This window comes from Solanum lycopersicum, chromosome 1 (assembly GCF_036512215.1).
Source record: "Solanum lycopersicum chromosome 1, SLM_r2.1".
NCBI classification, from domain to species: Eukaryota; Viridiplantae; Streptophyta; class Magnoliopsida; order Solanales; family Solanaceae; genus Solanum; species Solanum lycopersicum.
This window is the reverse complement of record NC_090800.1, coordinates 68834032-68853698: the sequence shown is the minus strand read 5'-3', so window position 1 is coordinate 68853698 and position 19667 is coordinate 68834032. Positions and strand designations below refer to the sequence as shown.

General features: G+C 34.1%; 1 protein-coding gene across 1 annotated transcript; it reads right to left on the bottom strand.

Annotated features, from left to right (window-relative positions):
- Positions 1–8998: 8998 nt before the first annotated feature.
- On the bottom strand, positions 8999–14061 carry LOC104647819 (uncharacterized). The gene is made up of 3 exons (XM_010323640.2): positions 13743–14061; positions 10540–11749; positions 8999–10442 (listed from the first exon to the last, which is right to left on the bottom strand). The coding sequence occupies exons 1-3, from the start codon at positions 14059–14061 to the stop codon at positions 8999–9001; spliced, it is 2973 nt and encodes a 990-aa protein (XP_010321942.2).
- Positions 14062–19667: the final 5606 nt, after the last annotated feature.

Genomic DNA, 19667 nt, shown 5'->3' with positions numbered 1-19667 from the left:
AATGCTTATTATTTAGATACATGAGATGGCTTTCAAGGCCATCACCCTGCCTTTCCTATATTCTATTCAACCTTTGCAAGAACGCAGTAGTATCAGTCCGACACTATGATCGGTTACTACAAAAAACTAAAACTATGGATATAGACCTAGTTTACGATGAGGCTAATGTAGTTGCCTCTCACAGGGAGCCACATGTTAAGGTGACACCGCTAGTGATGATCTTTCTCTAGATGTTGCAAAGATGTAAGCTCATAACCCCACTTTTACAACCACCATAGCAGATACTCAAACTCCTCCTTGAGTAGTCGCTAGTAAATCCCATAGCTATTCTAGAGACAGTTCTTCCTCTGGATCCACTCTCATCCCTATTCACTGAGTGTAGAAGTCGGAGGCACAGATGGCTTAATTGCTTCAACATGTGATGCCTTGTATTCATCGTTCATTAGCAGAGTCTGAGGCAGGAATGGAGCATCTCATGGACAAGAAGGTGCTTGTCGTTCATAAGCTCATGGATGCTTTTGAAAAGCGAGTTCTTCAAAGGCTAACCCCAAATATGGATTTGACTACCTTTAAAAAGGATTTAGAGAGCCTCCGTGTTAAAATAGATGTACTTTTTTATCCCCTAGTGACTGAACAAGAGTCCGCACCTAAAACACCAGTTGATGATACTATTTTGAGCGCCCTATTTTGTGATACTATGTCGCCTTCGACGTCTTCTCGTGCAGCTAGAAAGAGCCCCACTCCGGTTGTTCTTCTAATTAAGTTGAGCCTGAGAGACAGAAGAAGCGAAAGCACCATCACATAGAGTAGGCACGGCGGGTGTCTATTGTGGATGAGGATTTGAGACAATAGTGATCGAGAGAGGTTGAAGTTTGTATTTCGAGGTCTTCAAGCGCTATTGAGGGTTCTACTATTGACAGAGTTTGTGATATTACTATTGCCAGATCTATTGAGGGGAGAGTTGATGAATAAACTACTAAGGATGCTAAGGTAGTAGATGGGAGAGTTACTAATGGAATGCCATATGTGGATACAGTGGTCTTCAATAAATCGAAATCACCCACTATTTGACTAGTCATTGGCACATATACGCCACAGGTTTGCTTCACCCAATCCTTTACTTTTTTATTTTTTGTGCATTGGAGACAATCACAAACTCTATTTTGTTGGGTGTACGATAAACAAATTGTTAGTGATAAGGTGAAGTTTGAGTGAGCCAACTCATAATCCTCTTTTGGGTAATCTTGCGTATGTTTTTCCCCCAAAAAAACTATTTTTAATTTGTACTGAACCAATATGTTTATGAATGTATGTGTAGAAGTAGGTTGAAAATTTAAAGAGTAATGGCATAAAATATGAAAAACTAATGATCCTTGTACAAAAATGTTAAAATGTTCTATAGAGAGAGTTTTGATGAGCTACACATGTTTGATCTCAATGTGACATGATTGGTAACTTATTTGACATCATGACTTACGCTAAAACCTTAATTGGGTAGTATGATAACAAAATAATGTGCCACGAGTGTGAGAAAAGTTGAATGTTCAATCAATTTGTGCTAATGTAGAACTTGTCCTGTTGGTCTTGCTAAGATGATCTAGGGTAGAATTTACGAAGTTATCATAACCCCTTGTTCAAATTAGTACACTTAAGACTAAATTATTAAACCAATGAAATATATTCTCTCTTTGACCCAAATGTTGATCCTTAAATAGACAATTTCTTTTTATTCACCTAACTCACCATAGCTAAAATAACTGTCTTGGCTAGATTTCTTTTTGTACATGGCACCTTGTCTAGGACAAAGCCTAAGGTGAGGATGACTAATTCCAAAGTTACGTTGATATTATGCACCTCAAATAATGTAAAATCCTCAAGTTGAGGGTTGCTATGAAAGAGGAAATGGGATGAGAAAAGGGCAAGAAAAGAGTTTTGTGTTAAAAAGATAAAAAAAAAGATAAAAGAAGAAGTGACTTTATGAAAAAGAAACAAAATGATTAAAAATTAAAGTTCTCAAAAAAAAATAAAGAAAACCAAAGTGAAAAATCTGAGGCATATCCATATTGAAAAGAGTCAAGGGAAAGAAAGTCAAATGAAAGGATGTCAAAGATAGGTTGAGAAAAGAGGCAAAAGCCAATGTAATGTTAAGGAGGGACAAAAGTCAATAAAAAGTACCCAAATGTATCATGATGAGTCCACGATTGGACTCCTTTAGGGCTTTATTTTAATAGATTTAGTGTCCTTAAATGCATATTTAGTACCAATATTTTATGGAAATCCTTGATTTTCAGGTATTTTGATTAAGGATCAATGTATGGATACTAATGAGAAAAAAGGAACAAGAAACCTAAACGAATGAAGTATAGGAATTGTTAGGATAACCTAAACCATTGGGCGAGTCGTGAATGACCATATTCTTTCTTAATGTTCTTGTGTTTGAACACCTGAAAGAGAAAATAAAGTATTTCATAAAAAGGAGAATTCGGCATGTCACCGAATGATTCTGAGATGAAGTACCTAATCTCCCAAAGTTACAAAACTTTAAGATGGTGAAGGAAAAAGAAAAAAGTCAATGACTCAGACTAAAGGGTGGGTCACCGAGTGAATCAGCGATCTCAATTAACTGCACCTTGTGGATTTTCATAGAATATGTTTTCAAAACTATAAATCCTTTTTAAAATTTTATCTTAGTATCATTTTTCAGTCTGATCTTTTGTTAAATTATTTTATTGTTCAGTTTTTAAGTTTGAGAGTTAGAACTAAATATTGATATATATTTCCTTAGATTTGAAGATTTAAAGTGTGTTTTGAATATTCTTAATCTTAGACTATGAAAAGAAAATATTAATCTAACCAAGTTGATGGAAACACAATTTATTAACGGTTTCTTGCTTTTCACTATGTCAAGCTCAAACCCAATTCTTGTGGTGTGCTTATGTGATTATGGGTTAATTTATCTGTTGCGTATTTCTATTTGATAGTGTAAATGCTATTTTAAAGTGATTCCATTATGTAATTATTGCTTAAACTAAAGTCTTAGAGTTTCAAATGCAATTCTACCTTCCTATGTTTGGCTTGCTCGAGAGAAAGGCTTTAAAACAAAGATTACTTAATTGGTGACATATAGGTATTGGGTTGTAATGGGTACGATTAGAGAGAGTGAATCCTTACTTTTCTACACATTCAGCTCGAGAGAGTGAACTAAGTCTAAGGTTGTTCTTAGTTGATGCTTATTTGATGTTCGAGAGAAACCAATTTGATTTATGATAAAATACTTGAGAGAGAGAGAGGGTTTACTTCACTAAAGTCTAGCTTATTCACTAATTTAAAACTATTCCCTATTAATTACATTTACATGATTTTTTAACCTTATCCCATAATACTATCAAATTCCATGAATCACGTGCCATACCAGGAGAGCACATCCCAAATGCGACCGGCGGCGGCGTCCTCTCAGTGGACTAGGACAAGCCCTTAGCATTCATCATAACATATCATCAGTTTAAATTTTTGGAATAATCAAAAATATATAATACTATGTGAAGTATACTTTGACTTCATGCTTAACAATCATTTATACATTCGTAGAGATATTCTAGAAGTTGTCTCATATAACAACCACCTAAAGAGTATGAATCTCGAGTTAGCCAATAAATAGGCAATACCCCATATAGGCCATGATATAAAAGAATCCAAAGAACATAAATGGAATACAATTATTCTTAATATCTACTAAAGTCTTTGTAATCTAGAATAATGAAAATATAGCATCCCCGAACATGAGGACCTACAACCACTTGAATAAATAGTTCCATGCTTCTTCAATCAACTTTCTTAATCTTCCATGGACGGACTCAACATTTGTACTAATATAAAGTAATGAGGTTAGTATGCCACATGTAATAAGTATGGGTATATGCACACAACATTTAAGGACATGCATAAAAATGATCATTTATCATTTGTTTTGAAAGCATGTTAAGCCATAGGAATGTCTTCAATGCCCATACAATAGAACATGTACCAGTTAAGGATTCTATCAACATAAAGCATGATCATAATCAGTAACATATTATTATAGAGTAATGTTAATAATTCATATTCAAAACATCATATACACATAAAATAGAAAACACTTGTCAATGATCACATCCCCAACCCACGAGTTCAATGGTCATGTGAAGCCCCACATCCTCACACAACCAATTTGATAAGATAGGAGACCATAAGTAAAGTGTTGCTTCATGTAACATGTAATATAAGTAGTCAACACCTCATAAAGCAAAATAGACCAGTAAGATGTTCAGTAACATAGCCAACTTCATATAAGAGTAACAACAAGTATCATAAGCAATATATCTTTGATTTTATCATATTACATAAGAATAATCTCCTAGGACTTCCCTTAGAGTCAACTTGTGCAATGTCTAGGTAGAGTCACATACCCCTACCTATACTAAGTAGACAACTCAAGGCACCCTAGTAAACGTCCATTTACTTTTCTATCATTTTACATGAGGGAATACATACACCTTAAATGACATAAGACCATGTGAGCTAAACATAGAATTCGGTATCATAAAATCCCACACTGAAAGAAAGTAGTCTACCGGCAAAAGTAGAACAAAAGATGACATAGTTCATGAACTAGGAGATGTATCATAGACCCATAGTTCAAAATTACATGGTATCCTGTATCTCATGATAGTAATTGTGACCTACCTTCAAACTAGGGAAGAGACACCTCTCATATCTAGTTCCCTCAGTGCTAAGTTTAAGTCCCTTTTTTATTAACCTTTAAGTTTTCATTTATTATAAACTTATCATAAGTCATATGAGATTAACTCCTTGTATAAACATGATCATGAGCTCTTAAGGATTAGATGAAAATTTCATTTCTTCGCAATCCTTCGTGTATAAGATTTATATAGAATAATCAACTTGTGGAAAGCATAGAAGAGAATATTATAATTTTCATTATCTTATTCTTGTCATGATCTAACAATCAACATGTTCATTGCCCAACATATATACATCGCAACATCATACATAAATCAATAGCATTGTAACATCATTTATGGTCTAACAGAACCAAGATAGAGTAATCACGAACTTAGAAGGCTTACCTCTCGCTCCAAAGAACCTTATTGAAGAACTTACAATAATCATAACAACAACATAGTGAAATATCCAATTGTATAACCAACATCTAATCTTCGAGTAACATACAAGATCAATTGTTAAGTCATAGTATAAGGAAAAAGGGTTATTTAAGAGTTCAATCAACTCTTAGCCCCAATCCCAACGTTATCATACTATCAAGTAGTAGAAACAAACATGTGAACCCATCATTTACATAAGAACATGATTCACATGAAAATCTAAAACTACAATTCAAATACTCAACAATTCGCGCTTAATCAACCATAGAAAGCATTAACTTTTCATTGAAAAACATAAATCTAGAGTTACAAAGAAAATCCGTTTTCTATAGTAAAAACCGTAGTATTTGAATTTCATGAAAACTTATCTTTGAAAGAACCTATTGTAACAACCCTAAAAATGGATATGCTACTTATATATATATATATATATATATATATATATATATATATCTTAATGTGAATTACAATTTAAGTGTCTGATCCCGTTTACCTCCAGTTTTTTGTTACATAACATTTGCATAAGACTTTTTAAATAGGAAATCGATAATACTACGATAAATTTTTCACCTCAAACAATTTGAAAATTTGTTTGATTTTTTCACAATATGCTTACTTGTAATGTCATGGCGCAGAAGAACGTCACTCTAGGTGTGTATGACAGCTTCTTAGTTACCATGTAGCAGTCATAGTTGAAAAAACTGTTAGGGAGAATCTTATTAGTTTGATTGGTTGATTATTTGAACTTGTGGGGAGAATCTTATTAGTTGAATTGGTAAAGTATATCGTTTCTTTCCGACACATTCATGCTGGCTAATTTTAGCTACTGTTCTTTGTGGTACAAATTTATGTAGCCCATTTCCATTTTTGGTTCTCTAACCAGTAATCCGAGTACACAAAAAGAAGAAGAGAACATCAATTTATATGGATTGAAAAATTTCACCTTTAGGGCCTGATCGAGCTTTTTGTTCAAATCTGAAAACAAAGTACGGATAGTCTTTTAGAACTTGAAAGTCTCTATAACAGATTCAATTCTACGGGGCTTAATCACACCACTTACATTTTTGTGAATTGTAATCTTCCTCTACACAAGAGCAACGTGGAGATAAATACCATACACATCATATTCATTTTCATCCATAAACACCATGTTCATTTTCATCAATCTGTGATACACAATAACAATACACTCAATGTTCTGTTGAACATTTGTTGAGTAATAACTATTAGTAGTAGTTTCAGTACTTCACGATAACAAGCTATATTCATATCCATAAATCATAAATCATATATATCATATATAAAAAAAAATCTTGGGTCCGCCTATGTGGCGCTCCCACAAACAAAAATTCCTTTTTAAATTTATTTATTTCCTAAATTAACCTTCCTCTTTCATGAAAAGATGCGACTTTTATGTAAAGTTGTGACTTTTATGGAAAGTGACTTTTATGTAAAGTTATGACTTTTCTGAAAGTTGTGACTTTTATGAAGAGTTGCGACTTTAATAAAGAGTTGCGACTTTCGTGAAAAGTTGCAACTTTAATGAAGAGTTGTGACTTTTGTGAAAGATTGTGACCTTTACGAAGGGTTGCAACTTTTCTAAATAGTTGTAACTTTTCCGATAAGACACAATAAACATTTCTGCATGCGACCCTTTGTTGTCTATAAATAGAGGGATTTCCTCTCATTTGAAAATAACAAAAATTCTAAACCTTTCTTCTTCTTTTCTTCTTATTTTTCACAACTAAATATTTGTATACTTAGTTCCTGTTGAGTGGCTCACCAACACCATTGCTTATGTTACAAATCTTGATATGTATTTTAGAGTCATTAATTTCTACCTATGTTATTAAGGATAAATGATAAGATAAGTTACCTTTATCAACTAAATATTAGTGTATTTTGTTCGTGTTGAGTGGCTCACTGACACCATTGTTTATGTTACAGATCTTGGTATGTATTTTTAAAGTCATTAATTTATACTTATGTTATTACGGATAAATGATAGGATGAGTTACCCTTATCTCAAAAAAAAAAGATAAGATGTAATAAGATTCATTTTCCTTTACATTATTAATGTTTGTTATCGTGTAATCTTGTATATAAGATAATATAGTGTTTTAGTTTTAATGACTGATAGATTTAAATTATTACTTTATAAATTTTGTGATATAAAATTCCCGCGCGAAGCGCAGGTAAATTTACTAGTAGTAAAATAGTTAAAATAACGCAAGTGAGAAACTAAATGCACATCAACTGCAAAAAGCAAACTTTGTTTCAATATATAAGCAATCTTTGTCAATATTTGAATGTTCTAATTTTTTATCTCAAATCGTCATTAATGAATTATTGATTTTATGAATTCTATCTTGTCCTGATTTATCGGAAGCAACTTGACAGATACTTCATCTGAAATTAAGTGTTGTAGTAATTTTGAACTTTCAACAGCATAATAGAGGAGCAAGGAGCACAATCGTACTTTCTATGTCCTAAGCATGCAAATTATAGTCAGGAATCAGTTTTTGCATGTTATAAAAATATGAATTGATATAACATAAACATTTTCTTTATGTGATAACATAACTTTGTCACTGTCACTACTTTCAAGTAGTGTGTAGGACTACAAGTCCAATCCTCGTTCCAACATGATAGTGGAACCTTAATACGTAACAATGCCACAAAGTAGGAACTTATGAGTGCATCAGCAACTATTTCCCCAGCACTCAATGTTCGCACAATTATAACAAAATTTGGTGAGTTCAACTTTAAGAAATTTTCAGACAAAATATGAGCTAGATTTGGTGAAACAGTCACATGCAATAATTTTGAATAACCATTTCACAATCCTAAATCTCCTTATAAATGTAAAATTCAAAAAATTTCAAATCGTAACAGGTCGCGAAAATAAACTGCTGAACAAAAATGAAAAACCTAATCCAGGAAAAGATGAAAAGTTGTCTAACCAACGCCGAAGGAGAACCAACATAGAGTTAAAGATTGCATCAATTTTGCAGAGAGAAGAGAAGCAGAAGGAACAAATTAGAACAAAATTGGATCAATATTTTGGGACTGCTAAGTGATTAAAGAGAACCAGTTGTTTTCCACAAAGTTAAAGACAAATAAGTAATTAAAGGTGTAATACTTGTCTGCCAAAGAAAAGGACTGCATACAGGTGGTTAAGTAAGAAACTAAAAGAAATAAAATGGTCAAAACCAAAGGTACCATTTATGTTACTTTTGGTGCAATTTCTTGTTCCGTTGTTTGTCCTCTTATATATAAGGGTAAAATAAAAAATGCTTTTGATATTATAGTACAATTTGACACACTTCTGGTATCACTTCTTAGAGTTGTGTTAGTCCCATCCAACTCCCACTTCTAAATAGGAGAGATAATACAACTTGACATACTTTTGATATCACTTCTTGAGTTGTGTTAGTCCACCCAAGCCTCACTTCTAAATAGGAGAGAAATAAATATAATATATTGACTAGCGAAATATAAACATCGAACAAAGTGAAAAGCAATGTAAATTGGCTTATCTAAATAAAAAATTAAAGAAAAAGAAGTGGTTGACTTTATTTGATAGCTAATTTCCATTTTGTACAATTTATGAGTAGATAATAAGTGGATATTATAATATCATCCATTATTATACCCATTTTTATTCACACAAAATACCAACAAGTCAAATAGTGAATCTATGCGCATTCAACCCAGTGTCAACTCATTCATGCGTGATCAAATTCGTCTGTTATCCAACATAAGTCATGACATATGAATAACACCAAAGTTACTCATGGAGAAGTGGACAATTTTTGGTTTAGAAAGTTTGGATTTTAAGTCTTTATCACACTTGGAATGTCAGGATTTGAAACAACTGGTAATTCAGGCTTTGTAAAAGTTTGGAGCTCGGGCTTTGGGGTAGTTGGTAGCTCACGCTTTGGGATACTTGGTATTTCAGGCATAGAGACACTAGGAGTCTCATGTTTTGGGGTTGTTGGAAACTCAGGTTTTGAAGAATTCGAAGTCTCGGGTTTTGAGAAACTAATAGTCTCAAATTTTGGAAAACTTGGGATCTCAGACTTTGGCGAACTTGATGTCTCGTTCTTTAGATTCTCAATCTTTGGGGAACTTGGAGTCTTAGGATTTTGGGAGCTAGGAGTCTCGAACTTTGAAGAAATTGGTGTCTCGGGCTTTGGGGAACTAGGAGTCTCAGGCTTTGAGAATCTAGGAGTCTCAGGCTTAAAAGAAATAGGGGTCTCAGGGTTTGAGAAACTTGGAGCCTCGGATTTTGAAGAACTTGGAGTTTTGGTCTTTGAGAAGGTAGGAGTCTTCGGCTTTAGAGAACTTGGTGTCTCAGGTTTTGATAAATTAGGAGTCTCTGGCTTAGAGGAACCTGGCGTCTCAGGCTTTGAGTAACTAGAAAATTCGGGCTTTGAGAAACTAGGGGTGTCTGTCTTTGGAGAACTAGGGGTCTCGGGCTTTAGGGAACTTAAAGTCTCAGATTTTGAGAAACTAGGAGTCTTGGACTTTAAGAAACTATGGGTCTCAGGCTTTGGGGAATTTGGGGTCTCGGGCATTGGAGAACTTGGAGTCTCAGGCTTTGAGAAGCTGGGAGTGTCCGATTTTGAAAAACTTGGTGTCTCGGATGATGGAGAACTTGGAGCCTCAAGCTTCAAGGAACTTGGGATCTCAGGCTTTGAGAAACTTGGGGTATCAGGCTTTGAAAATTTAGGAGTCTCGATCATTGAGAAGCTAGGAGTTGGTTTTGAAAAGCTAGGGGTCATAGTCTTAGGGGTACTTGGGGTCTCGAGGTTTGGAGAATTTGGGATTTCTGACTTTGAGAAAGTAGGGGTCTCAGACTTTGGGGAACTTGGAGTCTCAGACTTTGAAAAAATTGGAGTCTTAGGTTTTGAAAAACTAGAAGTCTCAGATTTTAGGGCACTTGGCATCTCAGGCTTTGAGAAACTAGGGCTCTCAGACTTTAGAGAACTAGGGGTCTCGGGCTTTGGAGAACTCGAGGTCTCAAGCTTTCGAGAACTTGCGATTTCAGGCTTTGGGAAAGTTGGGGTCTCAGACTTTGAAGAACTCAGAGTCTTAGGATTTGAGAAAGTTGGTGTCTCGGATTTAGGGAAAATAGGGGTTTCAGGTTTTGAAAAATCAGGGACCTCGATCTTTGGAGAATTAGGAGTCTCAAATTTTTGAGAACTAGGTGTGTTAGGTTTTGAGAAAGTAGGAGTCTCCGATTCTAAGAAATTAGGGATATTTGGCTTTGAAAAACTTGGGATCTCGGGTTTTAAGAAAGAAGGAGTTTCGGATTTTGTTAAAGTAGGGGTTTCAGTCTTCAAAGAAGTAGGAGTCTCAGGCTTTGAGAAACTAGGGTTCTCCCATTTTGAGAAAAGTAGGAGTCTCGGTTTTAGAAAGATTAGGAGTCTCAAGCTTTTGGGAACTATGTGTCTCAGGCTTAGAAAAACTAGGGGTTTCGGGCTCCGAAAAAGTTAAAGTCTCGGGCTTTGAGAAAGTAGGGGCATCATATTTTGAGAAAGTAGGGGCATCGGGTTTTGAGAAAGTAGCCTCAGTGTTTTGGGAGCTAAGGGTCTTGGGCTTTAAGAAACTAGGGGTTTCAGGCTTTGAGAAACTAGGAGTCTCAGGTTTTGAAAAACTAGGGGTCTCGGGCTTTGAAAATGTAGGGGTCTCAGGTTTTGAGAACTTAGGAGTTTCAGTTTTTGAGAAACTTGGAGTTTCGGGTTTTAAGAAACTAGGAGTCTCATGCTTTGAGAAACTAGGTGTCTCAGGCTTTGAGAAACTAGGAGTTTCAGTTTTTGAGAAACTAGGAGTTTTGGGCTTTGAAAAACTAGGATTCTTGGGATTTGAGAAAATAGGAGTTTCGTACTTTGAAAAAGTAGGGGTCTCAGGTTTTGAGAAACTAGGAGATTTAGTTTTTGTGAAACTCGTAGTTTCGGGTTTTGAGAAACTCGAAGTTTCAGGCTTTGGGAAACTAGGAGTTTCAGGCTTTGAGAAACTAGGAGTCTTGGGTTTTGAGAAACTAGGAATTTCGGGCTTTGAGAAACTAGGAGTTACGGGCTTTGAGAAACTAGATGTTTCGGGCTTTGAGAAACTAGGAGTCTCGAATTTTGAGATACTAGGGGTCTCGGGCTTTGAAAAAGTGGGAGTCTCAGGTTTTGAGAAACTAGGAGTTTGTGGTTTTGAGTAACTAGGAGTTTTGGGCTTTGAGAAACTAGGTGCTTCAGGCTTTGAGAAACTAGGAGTCTCGCGTTTTGAGAAACTAGGGGTCTGGGGCTTTGAAAAAGTAGAAGTCTCAGGATTTGAGAAACTAGAAGTTTTGGGCTTTGAGAAACTAGGTGTTTCAGGCTTTGAGAAACTAGGGGTCTCAGGTTTTGAGAAACTAGGAGTCTGGGGCTTTGAGAAACTAGGGGACTCAGGCTTTGAGAGACTGGGAGAATTGGAGAAACTTGAGGTAGAGGGCTTTGAAAGACCGGGGGTATTGGAGAAACTAGGGGTAGTGGGCGTTGAGAAACTAGGGATAGTTGACGTTGAGAAACTAGGAGTTTGTAGAATGCGACGTGCTGTTATAGTACTAATCATGTGGTCATGTATAAAGTAGACAAATGCAAGCAATAAAATGGAGGACAATTTGGAATGCTGAGCCATTTTTGTAGATGCAAGAAGCTTATAGTAACATATGTTAAAAGCAAATGAATTTTTGATATTCCAATAGTTTTTCATTTAGCTATATATAGATTTTTACAAGCATATAAAAAGGATGATTTCAATATTTGATACGTTAATTGACCTATTTATCTTCCAATATTATAGTATCTAGAATTTGTCTACTAGAAATATCATAGTATCTTCAAATATCACTAAAATAAAGGAATACTCAGATTTACTAGCTTATATGAGATTATTAGGGAATCAAACTTTTGTTAAATATTTATTTATCACCTTTAAATTTTCAATTACAATGTAATTTATGTCCTTTTTTTATTTGTTGTTTGTCTCTTTAAATCAAATTAAAATAAAAAGTGGATATAAGAGAGAAAATATATTTTAATCAAATATAGTTTGACTTTTACACACATACCACTAAATCATGATAATGATGACAATGTTGGTTCTTCCTAGTACAAAAAAAAAATCATTACACTTGTACTAAATGTTTTTTAAATTAAAATTATAAACTACCCCAGTCTCATTTTATAAGGTATTGGGTTGACTGAATATCACATCTTAATGTTCACTTAATATAAGTATTTATATTATTATTAAAAATATTAGAATTATTATTGACAATTTAAGTTAATGGAAAAAACATTACATTATATAAATACTTAAAAGTTGTGATCATCGATCTACAAAATAATACGTAATATTTTTAGTAAAATATGATAACATTTGCGACATCCTAGTTAAAGAAATAAAAAGTCTAATATAACTTTAAACATATAAACTATCGATTGCAGACAAATTTAGGTTTTTTATGGAACAATAGTGACAGAAAGAGTAGCTACTACAAAGATATCATCAATCGTTGTGGTAGAGATGTGGAGAGAACAAATATTTATTAATCCTTAATCAGTTTCCTTAAATTTGAGCTTCGGGAATGGAGTCACCTTTGGTGACAAAAATCATGAGTTTCAGGGTGACAAAGCAGGAATGGGCAAATGCATCATGAAATACTAGATTCATATGAACCTAGTAATTTTTGCGCGTACTTTATGTGTAAAAAGATAACTAAAATCACACTAAATAATAGGTCATAATCCATACTTTCAATTTACAAATAGAATAAGTTGAATGTTGAAAACTGAACCGATAAAAGATAAATTCTTCCTAGACACTTGCAGTTTTCTTTACATGATGAAACCAAATAGAGCCTTTTTTCGGAATGTGAGAGAGAGAATGGTTCAGTCGCAAACAAGAATTGAGTAGAAATATTGGCTATTGCTTTCTTGGCTATGAACATAATTAAGATCGATTAGTCAAATCGAATTAATGATGAGTTTTTGGGTGGTTGATTGTTGTTTTTACCTTAAAAAGTAATGCTACATTTAAGCATGAAACATTGATTATTCTCATTTTTCTGTTAGAGCAGGCGAAATAGAGATAAATGAATCCATTTAATATGCATTCAGATAGATGAAACAAAAAGTAAAAATAGCTAAATCATTAACTTAGTTATACACTAAAATATGCCAATTCATTCTTTGTTCCATATATATATACTTTAAATGTGATAGGAAAAAATGGCTACTATAAATTTGAAAAGAAAATACAGAGAGGAAAAGAGTGTACAAATAAGGATTGAGCAAAAACAAAACTTGCCAATGATACAAAGTAAATCAAAATAACATAGATCATAGCTTATTTATAACGAAGTTCATATAAAACACTTATATAGAGTAATGACACGTCAAACATGGTACATCCAATTCAAATTCTATAAAAGAATTACAATTTCTACTCCTAGCAGATAGTATCTAATACTATCTCCATGCCTTGACTCAGGTCGCGAACATCATATAATGAGGTGAAAATAACAAAACATAAGTAGGTTACCTTCTAATGGAGTAAAAGTGATAAGGTGAAATCCAGGTTTGTAAGGTGGAGAGAATGAAGGAAGAGTTGGTTTAGGCAGTTCTGAAATTTCAGGCTTTGGCATAGTTGGGACTTTTAGCTTTGGAAACTTGGGGACTTTTGGCTTTGGTAGTTCTGAAATTTCATTGTTTGAAATAGTTGGTACTTCTAGCTTTGGATGTTCAGGGACTTTTGGCTTTGGTAGTTCTGGAATTTCAGATTTTGGCATAGTTGAGACTTTTGGCTTTTTAAGCTCGGGGACTTTTGGCTTTGATAATTCTGGGATTTCTAGCTTTGGCATAGTTGATAATTCTGAGACTTTTGGCTTTGGTAGTTTCGGGATTTCAGGATTTGGCATTGTTGAGACTTTTACCTTTGGAAGCTCTTGAGCTCTTGGCGTTTGGCTTTGGTAGTTCTCGGACTTCAAGCTTTGGTAGTACTTCTGGCTTTGGAAGTTCTAAGACTTTTGGCTTTGGTAGTTCTGGGATTTCAGGTTTTGGCGTTGTTGAGACTTTTAGCTTTGGAATCTCTTGGGCTTTTGGCTTTGGTAGTTCTCGGACTTCAAGATTTTGCAGTACTTCTGGCTTTGGAAGTTCTGAGATTGTTGACTTTGGCAGTTCTGGAATTTCACGTTTGGCATAGTTAGTACCTTTTGGCTTTGGTAGTTCTTGGATTTCAGGCTTTGATGTAGTTAGTATTTCAAGCGGTTTCAAACCAATTTGAAATAATTCATGATTGTGAAGATTTTGTCCAACTACATGTGGAGAAGAAGTTTAAACCACATTTTCAACATTTTTGTTGCTGAAATTTAAATATAAAAATAAAATATTTTAAATTCATTATTGCGATCTTCGACAGTTACCCAGTATTGCTATCTTTCATTTATTTTTATTTTTTGAGTTTTACTGCTTGAACACATCAATTTTTGTGTATGAAAATAACAATAAATAACTATAAACACTACTGCGAATTCAGTGATTTCAGCACATATAAAATCCTAATTTTGAAAACTACTCGCTCCAATTGCTTGAGACTAATTGGCGTATTGCTTATTCGGTGATGAAGTTAATTGAGATTGATTTGTGAAATCAAATGACTAATGAGTTCTTAAGTGGTCGTTTGGTGTTTTTACCTTATGCAATTACTTCTAACGAGACTATTATGATTAAAACATATATGTATACTCTTATGAATAAATTTTTTAAAAATGAGAATTCCAACGAAAATTATAGTAATAAACTAACCTTTTTTAATATAATGTTGCTACAATATTTGTTCCTTGAAATATCAACACACTTACAAAACTCTTTGCTTACGCCACGTATACATATAGCTTTTGAATGCTGAAATTTTAAGTTTGGTACAGTTAATACTTAAGGTATTGGTATTTCAGGCTTTGGTAAGGCTGGAATATTGGGGGATTCTTGTGTAGGGATCTCACAATGGCATCTGTAGAAAGCGGCTTGTGTAGGTGCACCAGCTAACTGATCATGCATGAAGCATAAGTGGTCCTTATCATTATTTTGGAGAATGTAAAGCAGAGGAAATTGAATCCATTTAATGTTCGTTAGATGAATAAAACAAAAAGCACTTAATTAATACACTAATTCATCCTTTATTCCGTACTCTTGAAATGTAACAGAAGAAATTGGTTTCTATAAATTAGAAAGGAAAAACTGAGGGGGAAAGAATGGACAAACAGAGATAGAAACTAAACCAAAGTAACATATATCAAAGATTTATTATACTGTATATATAGAAATACATATAAGACTCATATAATATAATAACATGACAAACTCGGTACATCCAATTCAAAAACTACGATAAAAGAATTAAAATTTCTACTCGTAGCAGAAGGTATCTCCATGACACAACTCAGGTGGCAAATTTCATAGACTGAGATTGAAATCTCAAAACATTAGTTGTGTATTTTCTTGTAGAGTGAAAGTAGCATATAATTTACTCAAGGAGTAGCGGCAGTTCTGAAACTTCAGGCTTTGTCATTGTTAGAACTTTTAGCTTTTGAAGCTCAGAGACTTTTGGCTTTGGCAGTTCTGAGATTTCAGGCTTAGGGATGGTTCGTACTTCAGACTTCGGATATTGTGGGACTTTTGGCTTTGGTAATTTTGGGATTTAACGCTTTGGCATTTTTGGTACTTCTTGCTTTGAAATTTCTGGTTTTGGAATTGTTGGGACTTTTAGCTTGGGAAGCTCGGGGGCTTTTTGCTTTGGTAATTCTGAGATTTCATGTTTTGGCATAGGTGGTTCTGGCAGTTTGGGGAGTTCTGGGATTCGTGCAGTTGTTCGAGTTATGCCGCCATAAATGAATAATAAATTGAGAAATACAAGTAACAAAGAGAAGATAAGTGGTAATGCTGAGCCATTTTTCTGCAAATCTTAGAAGATTAAACGATAATGTGTATATATAAGAGTGGATGTAGATTGGGTTTTTAAGAAGGCATGCAACAAAGACTCGTAGGATTTTGTTTGTTAGTAGTTAAATTTCTCATCAAACTAATTAGCTTATACTTCAAAAGTCTATGTAGATGACCTAAATTACATTGTAGTCTCAATGTGGTACACGAGTTGAGTCGATCAAAAAACTAGTTAAATAAAAATGAGTAAATTACTCGACTCGACTCATATTTTAAATGGGTAAAACAAGTTACCCAATGGATAATATGGATAACCATATTACCCATAATATATTAGAGATCTTCTTAAAAGCTTTTTAAAAAAAATTACCACTTTACTCCACCCCTACAACCCCCCCCCCCTCTCCACCACCACCACCACCACCACCTTCCTAAAAAATATAAAAATAAATAATTAAAAAAATATAAAAAATTCACCCAACCCCTACCAATCCCCCTACCCCCTACCTCCCCCCCCCCCACACACTCCCGTTGCAGTCTGAACCTGTCACAAGCATATAAATTATGCTGGCAATCTCATAAGAATTAACTGATTTTATTTATATTAAGAGAGAATAAGTATTCACTTTTTTAGTTTTTACCAAATCTTCATTTTGGTGTGTACCTAGTAACTTGGTAACACTCACAAAATCTACAAAATGTCAAAATAGAAGGCGATCACTTTAGAGTTCTTTTCAAGCTTTAATATTAATATTTTTCTGGTTAACATCCATTAGGTGCACCATAGGCAGCTTATAATTGATGCCTCCAACTAAGTTCAATATTTTTGACACATATCACATATTCAATGTAGAAATCAGTAGCCTAGGTTTTGTATATGTATTAACAAATACATAAATAACTATATATATGTGACTGTAAATATATTATTATTGTAAATAAATTTCGTACAATATCAAAATCATCGACGACTAGTTCATATGCGATTGAAGTAGCAATGCACACACAATGATTGTCTGGGATCCCACACTCGGTTCATAGAGTTTGAATCTGCATTAAAGAAAAACATGTCAGTACAGCCCAACAAAAACAATTCCTCTATGTTCTCTGTAAAATCTGTTAGAGCCAAGAACTCTAAACATGTTCCAGGATCCGATACACCAGGTTCTTTTGCGATTACCGGAATGGTTATAAGAAAGATATCAGCAGCAGGAACCAATAAAAATTGACTCAAAATATTTTGGCCATTGAATGTCCTAGTGGATTTTCCATTTTCAGTGTTGGAAAATATTTTGACAGAATGCATTGAACTTGTCAAGATATTAAGATATAGATTTTCATTATCCACAGGTTCCATAAAAAGATTCAGCAAGATACCAGTCTACAAAGGTCTCCAAATCAGTTTTCCATTTAGGAGAGACACTAGCGATAGAGTTAACACGTACATACCTCGTTGACATATCTTGTTCGAGATGTTCATTAGGCCTACAAACTTCTAGACCATCAAAAGGATCTAGAAGTGATAATCGAGGTGCAATTGACCTTACCTTAATATTGTGGGAACATTCATGAAGTAACTGGATGGTTACTTCAGGATGCAAACTGTCATTTCCGCATATGCTTTTGTCTGTCACCTTAGCAATTACAAGTGCAGATCGCACTGCATCAAGGACACTAGTGTTAGGATCATGAAAGTCAGGAATTGCTGTTTTATATGACATTGAATCAAACACTGGATCCTTAGTCGTTACAGAACGTTCATATACCAAAGCAGCTACCTAGATGATTTGGATTTCCCATTCAGAGGAGTTACTAGGTCATCAAGAGTAGTAACACTAGTAGTACCTCTATTACTAAATTCATAGGGTTACCGGGTTATTGGATTTATAAAAAAAAAATTATTGGGTTATTGGTTCGGTTTTGATTTTTACTAATGGATTATCGGATAAATTGATAACCCAATATGACAGTAATATTTTACTACTTTACCCATTCTAAATATTAAATATTAATAATTTACTATATATATCAAATTACTAATACTCCACACACTTTGCAGCAGACCGTTTTACTAGTCATTATTGTTTACTCAAAACCCATAGCCTAAAGACTAAAGTAAGCGTTCACAATCTTAGCTATTTGTTTTAGTTTTAGTATTGTTGGACTATTTGATTTTAGTTTTAGTTTGTAATTATAGGTTGTTGTTGGAATTCTACCCTCCTGAATCCTTCAAAGGAACACGTATTTACTACTTGTTTGTGTTGAACAGCACTTTGTATTAATTGTAAATTTCAAGTAATACAAAGAATACAACTCTTTAGCTCTTAAGGAATTATAAACTCTCACTCCTTCTAATCAAAACAAAAAACTACTCCCTAGTTTTCTATCTTTTCAATGCTTTTCAAGTACTCTAACTTGTCAAGCAAATCTACTACCTAAATTGTAAACAAAGTCTTGAATACAATCGTACAACTTTAACACTCAACTCGCAGCACTCAAAAGATTTTAACAAAACTCTCTCAACCCTCTTTATCGTGTTTTGAAGTTCTCTCTTTGTAGGTGCGCAAGTTTTTCTGATCAAAATAGCTCTCTATTTATAGACCAGAAAAAATTCAGCCAATCCTTGTACAAATCAACTTTGTATTTGTCTTCTACAAATCCTTGTTGACTTCTACTAACTCTTTTTCTCGACACTTTATTGTACTCAAATTTGTTTTTAATAGTTTTCCTTAACCAAGTAAACTACTATAAACAAAAACGTACATATAAGTTTCCATATATAACACGTACGCCGCCACTTGCATACCTGCTGCAATATTTCACAGGAACATGTTGCACTACCTGTTCAACTCAATTTTGCCATATTCAAAATCACAAGATTAACAAATTCCCCCTTTTTGACTATGGCAAATAATCAGCTTGCATTTGAAAAGGTACACAATACATCAATCAACATATAGAGCACACTCAATCAACATATAGAGCACACTTTAATATCATCCTACAAATCTGCAACTGCTTCCCCCTTTTGCCATTAGCCAAAAATATTGAAAACCAAAGTACATATGCATACTAGAATAGAGCATCAGACAAAGTCATTAGTGACATCAAGAGTGAGACATCAAACCAAAATACATACAAAAATAGTAATGTCTACTTCAGTCTTTAACTAGTCAAAACAAAAAATTATAAGATAATGCATATATGAGGATTGATTAAACAGAGGGTGCCATAGAGGTGGAAGAGTTTGAAGATCCCTTGGTTAGCAACCCCATGATACTTTGTAGATGCCCAGAATTCACTGCTTGTTCTTGATGTAATGCAGCCTGAGTTTGAGTGAGTTCTTCCTTAATCCTGCAGTTCTCAGCAATCAATTCCTCACGTTCCAACTTATGAGCCGTCTGAACCTGTTCCATCTCTACTGAATGAGCCCTTTTTAGTGCTTCCATCTCCTTTTCTACAGCAGTAAGAGAAGCCCTCAACCGTTGAGTTTTCACATCAACCCTTTTAGGCGTACCAGGCATGTTCA